This window comes from Phyllobates terribilis, unplaced genomic scaffold (genome assembly GCF_046119375.1).
Source record: "Phyllobates terribilis strain yellow unplaced genomic scaffold, ASM4611937v1 Scaffold_8__6_contigs__length_399053987, whole genome shotgun sequence".
Lineage (NCBI taxonomy): Eukaryota > Metazoa > Chordata > Amphibia > Anura > Dendrobatidae > Phyllobates > Phyllobates terribilis.
Window position 1 is genome coordinate 311,314,990 of NW_027362768.1, and position 13,899 is coordinate 311,328,888.

Sequence of the window (13,899 nt, forward strand, 5' to 3'; positions counted from 1 at the left end):
GCCCAGTGTTTCCCAAACCCCATCCTCACGGCCCCCCACAGGTCATGTTTTCAGGATCTCCTTAGTATTACACAGGTGATTGAAGTATCATCAAGGCATCAGGAATTCTCTCACCTGTGCAATACTAAGGAGAGCCTGAAAACATGACCTGTGGGGGGCCGTGAGGATGGGGTTTGGGAACCAACAGTCTAGCCCATACACGACAACAGTCTAGCCCATACACGACAACAGTCTAGCCCATACACGACAACAGTCTAGCCCATACACGACAACAGTCTAGCCCATACACGACAACAGTCTAGCCCATACACGACAACAGTCTAGCCCATACACGACAACAGTCTAGCCCATACACGACAACAGTCTAGCCCATACACGACAACGGCCCTTGGCCAAACAAGTGCTTGACCACCAGTTATCTCATGTTTATGGGCATCTTAAAAGGAAAAAACATGCAAACAATGCCAATGTGCCACAGCTACGACACTATATCTACAGCTTATCTCTCAGCACGCCGCAAAGTTGTAACTTCGTCGCACCAGTGATGGGGTCACTGGTGGAGTCAATCACAGCCAGACAGGGATCCTGGAGTATCGGAGCACAGAGATTTAGGGCCACAGGTGTCATGTCAGCAGTTAAGTTTTGCCCTGCATATTACCAAGATCATAGCCGGCAAAAACAATATGTGGATTAAATGTCAATTACCGTACTTCTACTGTGAATCAAGGGCCAGCGGGAGGCAAACCGCATTTTAAATGGCACAAACCTTTACTGTAATGCTGTACAAAGTTTAAAAATTCCAATAGCAGGCGTTTCAAGGCTCTCTTTATTTTTCCTCACCATCGCATCCAACATTTTTTTTTTATTGCTCCAATGCTTCTAAAGGCTATATTCACATGAAGCATTTGGTTTTGTTTTTTTGCTGTTTTTTTATGCAAACTAAAAGCTGCTATTTACAGTACTAGCAAAAGCTATGAGATGTGAGAAATCTCATGCACACTTCTATTTTTCCTGACTGAATCTGAGAACTATGGCGTTTTGGAAAGCTGCAGCAGGTCAATGCTTTCTACGTTTATGCAGCATTGTTTTCTCTTGGAAAGCAACGAGAATGTGGTGAAAAAAAAAGTTGCAAAAAAAAAAAACACACGGGCGTTTTTTGCAGCATTTTCAGTGAATAAACTAACTTTATTAACCATGGACTATAGACAAAAGCACACGTTATCCACACCCCCAAAAAAAAAAAAAATTGGGAAAATGGGTGTGGTCCGCTGAAAAAAATGCAGCAAAAAAAAAAATCAAAAATCGCTGTATGTGAATATAGCATGAAATGGAAAATCTAGTAATTTGTAAGTGTGAAATTCACAGCAAAATGCACCCCAGTTTGGTCCAGATCTGCTGTCGAATTGTGTCCCATCCCGTTACTTCTACGCTTGAACGAAACTATGGCATCTCATGCAGCACTGGCTTACACAGAAGGACAGAATTTGTCAGCAGTTTTTTTGCTATGTAATCTGAGAGCAGCATTATGTAGGGACAGAGAACCTGATTCCAGCGATGTGTCAGTTACTGGGCTGCTTAGTGCAGTTTTGATAAAAATCACTGTTTTCTCTGCTACAGATTTAGCTGTGCTTTGAATGCTGAGCTCAGTATAACCCCGCCCACATCACTGATTGGCAGCTTTCTCTGAACAGTCAGAAAGCAGCCAGTGGTGTGGGCGGGGTTGTTCATCAGCATTCAGAGCACTGCTAGATCTTGCAGTGCACAGCTTCTCCTACTCCTTACAATGTTAAAAACAGATGGCAACCGTGTGCTCTCAGTGATGTTCATGGTCCCACAGACTTACTGTATATAGGGGATTTCAACTTGTGACTCCGATCAAACATGGACTTGTTTCACATTCTCACCCCAGCATAAAAAAAAAAAAAAGACAGACGTGTGAACAACCCCATAGACTAAAATGGATAGAAAAACATGGATAGACCACGTACATGACAAACAAATGTCTGAAGGAGGCCTAAAGATACATTAAAAACTACAATGTAATGCAATGAAAGAAAAATTTTCCAGGGCGGTGAAATTGTAGAAAAATTTTTATTTCTGCCAAAGTTTTTTGGATTTTGTTTTTACGCTGTACATTTAATGGTAAAAATGACTGAATGATTCTCCAGGTCACTATGATTACAGGGGTACCAAACCTATTGGCTACATTAGATGAATTGCATTTTTTCAGTGCATTTTTTTTTACATGTGTTTTTGGTCTCTTTTTGGTGCCATGTTATAAGTAAAGCTGCTTTTCTTCAGATACTACCTGGTATTTGGGCCTTGATAAGACATTAATAAGTCACGTGTGGATTACATGCAGTCGTACTGCGTTTTTTGTGAAGATATGAAAACTTCACCAAAAACTCATTTTGGGAACTAAGCCTTGAGTGGAGATTTTTTTGTTAATAGAAATTTAATTAAAAAAAAAAAAATGTATCGACATTTTCCAATACCCATACCATTTTCATTTTTCCATCATTTAAACTGTTTATGGGCCTGTTTGTTTTTTTCGCACGAGTCGTCCGTATGATGGATGCAACATTTTGATCAGCTTTTATGGTTTTGTTTTTTTTAAGGTAGGAGTGGTGACTAAAAAAATCTGCAATTTAGGCGTTTTTATTTTTTTTCTCATTACTGCGTTTACAGATCTAGGTAATTAATTTCTATATTTTGGTAGATTAGAATTTTACGGACGCGGCAATACCAAATATGTTTAGTTTTTCATTTCTTCATCTTTAATAGGCGAGTTGATATTTTTAAAACTTTTTTTTTTCTAGTTTTTACTTGATTATTATTATTTTTTTTTTTTTTGATAGTCTCTTTGGGTGACTTGAACCTGTGATCGCCCGATCGCTCATACTATATTACTGCATACCCATGGTATTGCAGTATATAGTGAAAAATCAAGCTCTCCTTTGAAGCATAGCTGAGCATCAGAGGAACAAGATGGAAGAGACGGGGACCTTGAGCAGACCCCCGACTTTCATGGCAACCCACTGATCACGTCACGGATCGCCGATGGGAGCCTATGTGCGCGATCCTTTTAAAAGTCGTTGCCAGAGATTGATAGCAGCGTTTACACGGTTTACAGCCAAGGACACAGCTCGATCAATGGCACCTTTGATCAAACAATGCAGCACATTGGAAACTGTAGACATTAGACCAACGTTGGCCGTACCCGCCGACATCAACGAGTTTGGCTAATAGTCTAATGTGTAGCGGGGACACCAGACTTTTCCCTGACACGTCAGGTGACAAGGACCCCGTGGGCCTGTAGGATTTCTGTAGATCCTTTTGTTCTCAGCGCGATAAGCTAGAGCAGTCTGTCCACGCTCCTGTGTATGGGAGAGTTGGGGCATATAGACATCGTTTGTCAAACAGCTATCTTAAGTGTTTGGGGGGCTTTTGCAGTGATCAGATTTTGGACGTCTTGTTAAGAGATAATGCCTACATAAGGAACAGTCAAAAAGAAGGCCTCCTTATCTATGAAGACCTGTCGGCTCACATCGTCTTGTCCTGAGAAGAGCAATGCTCCTGGGCTCAGGTAGATGCAGGTGAACACAGAGTATGGTGTTAATCATACAAAGAAAAGGGATAAAAACTCTACCATCTACAGAAAGAGGCGCACAGTACAACACCCATACTTCCCTCTGGAGCTGGCCGCTTGCCCCAGTGACGCAGGAAGTGCGGGAGTCTCTACTGACAGATCACCAATGTGTTATCAGGATGCAAATAATTACACAGCCAGAGCCCAACCATGGGCGGACAAGGCAGTGACCACGGGACCTACTGCCCCAACCGATACCATTTTATAAAGAAGACGTTACACATTTACTTCTGTTTACAGACAAAGCCAGGATTGGACCAGACCCTGAGCAAAAAAATCAATAATAAAAATATACACTGCTCAAAAAAATAAAGGGAACACTCAAATAACACATCCTAGATCTGAATGAATGAAATATTCTCATTGAATACTTTGTTCTGTACAAAGTTGAATGTGCTGACAACAAAATCACACAAAAATCATCAATGGAAATCAAATGTATTAACCAATGGAGGCCTGGATTTGGAGTCACCCCCAAAATTAAAGTGGAAAAACACACTACAGGCTGATCCAACTTTGATGTAATGTCCTTAAAACAAGTCAAAATGAGGCTCAGTATTGTGTGTGGCCTCCACGTGCCTGTATGACCTCCCTACAACGCCTGGGCATGCTCCTGATGAGGTTGCGGATGGTCTCCTGTGGGATCTCCTCCCAGACCTGGACTAAAGCATCCGCCAACTCCTGGACAGTCTGTGGTGCAACGTGACGTTGGTGGATGGAGTGAGAGATGATGTCTCAGATGTGCTCAATCGGATTCAGGTCTGGGGATCGGACGGGCCAGTCCATAGCTTCAATGCCTTCATCTTGCAGGAACTGCTGACACACTCCAGCCACATGAGGTCTGGCATTGTCCTGCAATAGGAGGAACCCAGGGCCAACTGCACCAGCATATGGTCTCACAAGGGGTCTGAGGATCTCATCTTGGTACCTAATGGCAGTCAGGCTACCTCTGGCGAGCACATGGAGGGCTGTGCGGCCCTCCAAAGAAATGCCACCCCACACCATTACTGACCCACTGCCAAACCAGTCATGCTGAAGGATGTTGCGGCAGCAGATCGCTCTCCACGGCGTCTCCAGACTCTGTCACGTCTGTCACATGTGCTCAGTGTGAACCTGCTTTCATCTGTGAAGAGCACAGGGCGCCAGTGGCGACTTTGCCAATCCTGGTGTTCTGTGGCAAACGCCAAGCGTCCTGCACGGTGTTGGGCTGTGAGCACAACCCCCATCTGTGGACGTCGGGCCCTAATACCACTCTCATGGAGTTGGTTTCTAACCATTTGTGCAGACACATGCACATTTGTGGCCTGTTGGAAGTCATTTTGCAGGGCTCAGGCAGTGCTCCTCCAGTTCCTCCTTGCACAAGGGTGGAGGTAGCGGTCCTTCTGCTGGGTTGTTGCCCTTGTACGGCCCCCTCCACGTCTCCTGGTGTACTGGCCTGTCTCCTGGTAGCGCATCCAGCCTCTGGACACTACGCTGACAGACACAGCAAACTTTCTTGCCACAGCTCGCATTAATGTGCCATCCTGGATGAGCTGTACTACCTGAGCAACTTCTGTGGGTTGTAGAGTCCGTCTCATGCTACCACGAGTGTGAAAGCACAACCAACATTCAAAAGTGACCAAAACATCAGCCAGAAAGCATTGGTACTGAGATGTGGTCTGTGGTCCCCACCGGCAGAACTACTCCTTTATTGAGGGTGTCTTGTTAATTGCCAATAATTTCCATCTATTGTCTATTCCATTTGCATAACAGCATGTGAAATTGATTGTCAATCAGTGTTGCTTCCTAAGTGGACAGTTTGATTTACTTGGAGTTATATTCTGCTTAAGTGTTCCCTTTATTTTTTTGAGAAGTATGTATGTATGTATGTATGTATGTATGTATGTATGTATGTATGTATGTATGTATGTATGTGTGTGTGTGTGTGTGTGTGTATATATATATCAAAGTTTGCCCAATTTTTCAGACTGACTGATCTTCATTTCTTAAAGTAATGATGGCCACTCGTTTTTCTTTACTTAGCTGCTTTTTTCTTGCCATAATACAAATTCTAACAGTCTATTCAGTAGGACTTTCAGCTGTGTATCCACCAGACTTCTGCACAACACAACTGATGGTCCCAACCCCATTTATAAGGCAAGAAATCCCACTTATTAAACCTGACAGGGTACACCTGTGAAGTGAAAACCATTTCTGGTGACTACCTCTTGAAGCTCATCAAGAGAATGCCAAAAGTGTGCAAAGCAGTCATCAAAGCAAAAGGTGGCTACTTTGAAGAACCTAGAATATAAGACATATTTTCAGTTGTTTCACACTTTGTTGTTAAGTATATAATTCCACATGTGTTAATTCATAGTTTTGATGCCTTCAGTGTGAATGTACAATTTTCAAAGTCATGAAAATACAGAAAAATCTTTAAATGAGAAGGTGTGTCCAAACTTTTGGTCTGTACTAATATATATATATATATATATATATATATATATATATATATATATATATATATATATATATATATATATATATATATATATATACATATATATATATATATATACATATATATACACACACATTATATATCTCCTCTCCTCAGTGCAATCCGCCTGTATGACATGGCATCATTCATGAACGCATACAGGATAGCTGTCAGGCCTCATACCTGTACTTTTTATACAACCATCTTTATTACTAGAGACATATTAAAGCTCAAATGAATGAAAAGTGAGATTATATATATATATATATATACACAGTGCCAAAACCTGTTCTGGAAACACTGACAGGTCTGCGTCAGTGCTCACGCCCAGAAGAAAAGCGCCAGAGAAGGGTTAATGGATTACTCTACGCCCTGCATCTCTCCCAGCCACCACCATGGTATAATCTTGTAGATAGGGCGGGAGATAATGCTGTAAGCTCTGGTTACTAATCTCTCAGCTTCGAAGGTCATATCCTATAGACTCTGTGTGTAATGAAAAAGCAGACCTGTACCAAGTCATGCAAACCCGAGACACCTGTTGTGGTGGACAGCTTAGCCAACAAATGTGAGAAATCACTAAAGCCGAGCGATGAGGGCAATGGAAAGTCCCACAGAGATCAGATGCCCAACACAGGCAGATGTCTGCCCCTAAAGGATGGAAACAGTCGGGAACCAATTGTTTGCTTGTTTATTTTCCCAACATTCATCGTATTTAAAGTGAAGGTTGGGTGCGAGTGTATGGAGCGGCTCAGGAGCTGAGCCCGCACCATACATAGCAGGTGCTGGCTGTGTTATGTATCCAGCACTAGCCTCTAACAGCAGTGACCTAGATCTAGCTCCGTTCGCTGCTGTTTAACTACTCAAATGCCCCCATCAATCCCAGGCAGCGCCATTTTAAAGGGACCCTGTCTTCTTTAATAGCACTACTGCAACCCCTTCATAAGATCACAGCACACCCGCACACCTATGAAAATACCTATTAGGATAGTTCCTCTCCATATGCTAATCGCCTCTTCTGTACCCGCTATCGACGTCTCTCCTGCCTTGATTGACATGCCCGACGTCTCTTCAAGGAGCTGGGCAGGTACAACAGGTTGTGTGGATGACATTGGCCACGGCCATCAAGGCTGAAGAGATGGTTAGCACAAAGGTGGCACTGAGCACAGTCCGGAGACGCCCATCGGACTGGTTGGCACTAATTAGCCACACAAGGGTGGCGGATACAGGTTATATAGGGAAGACAAGTTGACTAATTCCCTTTAAGCTGCGTAATCCAAGTGAGGGGCTCGTTCAGGTGAGAATATTTGGTTTTGGGTCCAAAAAAGTCCAAAATATAAAATTATTTGACCCATAAAAAAACGCCAAAAAGGGGGGAAAAAAAATAAAGAGTCCGGAATTGCTGTTTGTTGGTTGCCACTCCTGAACTCCAAAAATGCAACAAAATATTATATTTATCCCAATATATTATTAATAAAAACTGTTCCCCACACCAAAAAAAAAGCCCCGTCACTCAAAAATAAAAGTTAAGGGCCTCATAAAATGGAGACACAAACTAGACAAAATTTTGTATTTTAAATCACTAAATTATAAAAAACAAAAAAAATAAAAAAACTACAAGTTCGGTATTTCTGTAATCTTACTGATCTGAAGAATTACGCTGCCAGGTCATTATTACCACTCAATGAACGTTGTGAAAACGAGAACCAAAAAACAAATGGGGGAACTGTGGTTTTTTTTGTTTGTTTTTTTTAAACCATTTCTCCCCACTTGGAATTTTTTTTTCTCCCCCAAATTCTCAATACATAATATGGAGAGAAAAATATAACGGTGTCATTCAAAACTACAAACGCTCGCATGGCTGCGTCAATGAAAAAATAAAAAAGGGAGGAAAACAAAAAGAAATGCTCAAAAATGAAAGTGGTCTGTGACGGGGATGAGTTAAATTAGGGACATAAGTCCCCTGGTTCTGGAAATCGGCTGGGATCTCAGTAGTCGGACCACCCCATGATAACTTGTTAGTATTCCTTTAACACTCAACTGGTAAGGTGGGGTTTGCCACACCCAAGGGAATTTTTGTTCGGCTGCCATTCATTGAAAAATGCTGGTGTGAGGAAACGTGTCTCACTAGCTTCCATCCATTTGTGGGTGTCAAAAATTTGTTATACTAATGTGTAATCAATCGCCAATAAGAAAACGATTAAAACAAACGTGATCTTTGCATTTTCTGTAAAAATAAGAGATTTCTAAACACTGGGGTATAGAAACCCCACATCACCAGTTGCGTGACAAAAACCCCACCTCACCAGTTGAGGGTTAAAAGGAGAAATAGAATCTGAGTGATCTCAGTCGATCACCAATATCCATCATGAAAGTACTTTGGTTTCAGCAGCAGAAATTTCGGAGCCAGGCCAGACTCCGCAAAGAATCATCCAACGGATGGCCGTGCACTTAGGATATTGCATTGTGCCAGCTTTCCTGTACCCAATCTCTAAGCGGTGGCAAGAGAAGATGGCATCAATATCACGGTAGGGAAGGAAAGTCTCACTACTGAGGGATGTTCAGCGAAATGGATCCAGACACTAGGGATCCCGGCCCAGCCCCGGGGCGTTGAGACGTGGCCACTCTACTTTACACCTGCACATTAATTAACCTGTTAAAGGAAAACCTAGATTACAAAGAGCTGCAGTTTACATGCAAGGATGGCGAGACTCAAAGGTCATGTGTGCCAGAGTTCATAATAGGTAGTAATGGCACAATACAAGAGCGGGCAGGAAAGGAAAATGCCTCCGACGGTTGAATCCTTGCTGCACAGTATTAAACACGAGTACAGATGAGCGAACCCCAATTGAAAAGTTCGGGGTTCGTATCGGATGCCTAATGTCCAGTGCTGAAGTCCGTTTTACAGTTCGGGGAGGGGAGAGAGAGACCCAAACTTTGGGTCCACATTGATTTCTATGGGGTTCGGTTCTGGTTCTGGTACAGTTTCGGTTGAACCCAAAGATCTACAGGTCCGCTCTTCCCTAAAGATGAGCAAAAAGATTGACCCTGCCCTGGTCTGACGTCCACTCAGGTCCTCCATGACATTCTTCACTTTTGTGCCCGGTATCTTAGGCCTCGCACAACATGACGTGTGACATCATGGCACTGCAGGACCAGGTAAGTTAAGCAGCGTCCAGTATGCCAGGCAGAGAAGTTGACATCTGGACTGGCTACCACGGAAAACAAGACTAGATGCCAGGGCAGTTTGAACTTCTCCGACTGGCATCCTGGGCACTTACTAGGTCCAGCAATGCCATGTCGCACGTCACCATGTGGTGTGAGGCCCAGTAAACGCAAGAGGTGCACAGGATACCGGGCACAGAAAAGGAGAATGCCCTGGACATCAGAACAAGGCACGGTTAATTTTTTGCTCATCTTTAGGGATGAGTGGACCCATGGAAGTTCACACATCACCAGGTGGTGTGAGGCCTAGTAAATGCAAGAGGCGCCCAGGATACCAGGCACAGAAGTGAAGACTGGCAGCCATTAAGGTCAGGACTGGACGTTAGACAATCTTTTTGCTCAACTCTACTTACGACCAAAAAAATACCGTCTCATGGCTAGGACGTCTATGCAAAACTGTCACTGCCAGACTACAGGCCATAACGGCGTCATGTACAAGCCCATTACACAGTCCATGAGGCACATCTGAATGTATAAAAATCTGATTAATGCGGCCAGAGAAGACAGGTGAAGATACACTTTCAGTATGGCTGATCCCCGAATAATTGAGTGACCAGTTGCTATGGAAGCACTGCCTAACAACGCCATATAAAGAAAGCTTTAGCTGTGTCTCCACGGCAACCAGTGACTCAGCTGTTCTGTCAATGTGCTGAAAGCAGGAAAATCCAAAGAGAAGCAGAGCCGGCATTAGTAATCAGATTTTTCTAAAAATTATTTTAGGTGGGGATCCATTTTAAAAACCAAAGTTCTGCTGCTTTCTAGTAATTTGATGGAGGGGGGAGGGCACATCTCCCATCTCGATTTTCGGATAGTACTGGTTTTTTTTTTTCAGTCTCTCCATTTATTATGAAAGGAACTTCACTTTACAGAGATGCTAAGAGAGTCTGACATATGGAGGCGACACCGGTGACCTTAATTTTTTTTTGGAAGCAAACAGATATAGAAGCTGAGCGGTTGCCATGGCAGCCTGGAGAAGCGCTTTCATTTCTTTCTTCCACTTTGAAGACAATACCAGGACATGGTCAGACATAGATAATACAATAGTACGTAGCTGGTGGCCATAAGTCTCCGATTCTCAGTCTTAGGATAGGTCATCAATGGCTAATCTGTCGGGGTCCGACACCTGGCACCCTCGTCGATCAGCTGTTATCGGTGTCGGTTGTGGCTGGAAATGATGAAATCAATAGGAGGCAGATTTGTAGTATTCAGCTAAGGCCACTATCTTAATACCGCCAGCTCCGCAAGCAAGTACCTCCAGCCACCGGCTGCTGAAACCAAGGGCAGCTGATCGACTGGGGTGCAGGACCCTAACCGATCAGACATTGATGGCCTAAGGATAAGTCATCAATGATAAAGTAGTGGACAACCTCTAAAGTTTATGGGGATCCGTATAAAACGCAGACAAACTTAAGACAGACTTTGTACTTTAGTGTTGCATCCCAGTTTCATCCAGACGAGGATGACACCCTAGAAAAAGGACAACTATATCAGCATCCAGACATGGTCCATTCACTAGCACCAAGCCACAGACTGGGCAGATTAAAGGGTCATTTGCACTTTCTGAGATGGGTACATTTGTAAGATGCTTGTAAAAGAAAAAAAAAAAAAAAAAAAAAAAAAACTTTTCAAATTTGCTTATTAAAATTTGAACTTGTTCTCTTCAAATCTTTATTGTTTACTGCTCGTTGTCAAGGAAATCGGCCACTGTTGCGGTCTATGAGGGGTGGCAGAATATGAGTGCTACTCCTAGGCTGCCGTTTTGGCACAGCTTCAGCTACAAGTATCGGGAGGGCACAATCCGGGTTAGCGAAGCAAAGCAATGGTGCTGCTAATCCAAACTGTCAGTCAATCAGAAGCGGCCGCCCCCCCCCCCCCCAAGCAGGAGGTCGGCTAGCTAAGCAGCGCCATGTTCCTGAAAAAAATGGTGGGATTAACCCTTTAACGTGACAATGACTAGCCTCAAATCAACAGATAGGCAGTCGCACTGCACCCCTGGGTCATCGACTGCTACAACAATCCTCCCTCCATTGTGACAGCTAGCCCAAGTATTATGGGACACAGTGATTTCTACTGGGGTGGCCACAAAAATACACCCTCCCGTGATCAGACACGACAGATACAATCTAGAATATTCAGGGAAAAATACTTTGATAACTTTTTAGACTCACATGGGACAGAAAAATGTCACATTTGTATTATGGATAATTTGGTCTGGAATTCATCTATATACAACAAAAGGGGCAAAATCCGCAAAGAAAATGCACAAACATCCACGCAAGAAAATGTCCCGGCCTGTGGATGCCATCTGTTCAGATCTTATCCACACGTCAGGTGCTATAAAGAATAGAGCATATTGAAATCCAACATGTCCAATCCATCATTGCCCACATCCTCCATTAGGGATCACCCGTATTAGGCAGCCTGGCATGGCTCATTATTGCAGGGATTTTTTATTTTTCCATTTACAGTGAGTAGGGCTTGTTAGCATCTTCCTGGCACGGGCTCCCTGCCTCCCTCGCGCTAAATACATCATGTAAATAGCAGAATGCCCTGCCTTACCCACATCATCATCTGCTCAGTGTGTGAGGCAAAGGCCACCATCATCATCATTCCAATTTATTTTTGATAGGCACACCGTCAGCAGTCATGGCACAGATAGGCCACGATTATTCAGGGTAGAGCTCTGTCATATATTGCTGGCATTAGTCCGATTTACAGCAGGGTGCAGACATGGCGGTGGGCGTCTATGCCCAGAGTACATACAGACTACACTACAGTGGGCAGGGTGAGGCCAGAAAGCAATGAGGGGCGTCCAGTTGTTTTTGGTGGTGCCAATCATGCAATAACTTCTATGGGCATCTGCACGGGCGCAGCCCCCTCCTGACAGGGGCATCTGCACGGGCGCAGCACCCTCCTGACAGGGGCATCTATGGGCATCTACATGGGTGCAACCCCCAACAAAGAGTGACATCGATAGTTGAGGGGGCACAGCGTCTCATATTGGGGGCGCAGGGTGGTGGGGCCTCTGGCCAGGTCTCTAGCAGGGGGCACAGGGTGGCGGGGCCTCCGGCAGAGGGTGGCAGGGTCTCCAGCAGGGGGGCACAGGGTGGCAGGGTCTCCAGCAGGAGGCACAGAATGGCGGGGCCCTGGGTTGCAGGCTGCACCTGTCTCACCTTGATGTGGAAGCGGACCAGCGCCAGGCGGATGCAGTGGGCCATGCACACGGGGGGCAGGAACCAGACTTTGGGGGGCGGGGTGCCCTTGTTCTGGACGTGGTGGATGATCTGCTGGCCGGTCTGCCGCTCGTTGCTCTGCCGCTTCACCCACTCGTGGAGCCGGGCCTTGTCCAGGGCGCCGTTGAAGAAGACGAAGAGCTCGATGTTGCCGGCGTAGCAGGCCTTGGCCAGGGCCGCCAGGTAGCCCAGCATGTGATTCCACTGGCCCCCGCTCACCCAGTCCGTGTAGAAGCCGCCGTACAGCCGGTGCAGGCAGTTCTCGGCGTCGATGAGCAGGCGGAGCGGGGTCTGCGGGGGTCTCTGCCGGCCGCCCCCGACTAAGCTGCCGCGGGCCAGTTTCTGCAGCTCCACCGGGACTACGGCGCCCGGGCAGCGCTTCTCGATGTAGTCCTGGAAGCCGTGCACCCCCATGATGGCGCCGCCGCTGCCGCTTATTGTGGTGGTGGTGGGATGGGCGGGTGTGTCGGGCGTAGTGTCGGGTGTCTAGTGGCGGAGGAAGAGCGGGGGGGTGCTGGATGGTTTGGGGGGGCTCTGCATGGCCGCGGCCGCCATGTGCTGTCTACAGAGCCATGTCCGGGGATGTGTGCTGGAGAGAGAGGAGGGGGACAGGAAACCGGAACGGGAGGAGCCGGCCCGAGAGCTGTGCCGGCCGGGGAGTGTACACCCGGGAGTGCTGTGCCGGCCGGGGAGTGTACACCCGAGAGTTCCCTTATCGGCCGGGGAGTGTACACCCGAGAGTGCCGTGCCGGCCGGGGAGTGTACACCCGGGAGTGCTGTGCCGGCCGGGGAGTGTACACCCGAGAGTGCCGTGCCGGCCGGGGAGTGTACACCCGAGAGTGCCGTGCCAACCCCACTGAAAACACTGCCGGCCCGGAATATAGACTCGACCCCACTGATAACACTGCCGGCCCGGAATATACACCCGACCCCACTGAAAACACTGCCGGCCCGGAATATAGACTCGACCCCACTGAAAACACTGCCGGCCCGGAATATACACCCGACCCCACTGAAAACACTGCCGGCCCGGAATATACACCCGACCCCACTGAAAACACTGCCGGCCCGGAATATACACCCGACCCCACTGAAAACACTGCCGGCCCGGAATATACACCCGACCCCACTGAAAACACTGCCGGCCCGGAATATACACCCGACCCCACTGAAAACACTGCCGGCCCGGAATATACACCCGACCCCACTGAAAACACTGCCGGCCCGGAATATACACCCGACCCCACTGAAAACACTGCCGGCCCGGAATATACACCCGACCCCACTGAAAACACTGCCGGCCCGGAATATACACC

The 13,899-nt window shown here is 46.1% G+C and overlaps 1 protein-coding gene across 1 annotated transcript in view; it reads right to left on the minus strand.

Annotated features, from left to right (window-relative positions):
- FAM120A (family with sequence similarity 120 member A) overlaps positions 1 to 13,196 on the minus strand; it is a 49,194-nt gene extending 35,998 nt beyond the window's left edge. Inside the window, exon 1 of the mRNA XM_073644541.1 lies at positions 12,524 to 13,196. Coding sequence (XP_073500642.1) covers positions 12,524 to 12,997 — 474 coding nt within the window. The 5' untranslated portion in view covers positions 12,998 to 13,196. The remainder of the gene's footprint in view (positions 1 to 12,523) is intronic.
- Positions 13,197 to 13,899: the final 703 nt, after the last annotated feature.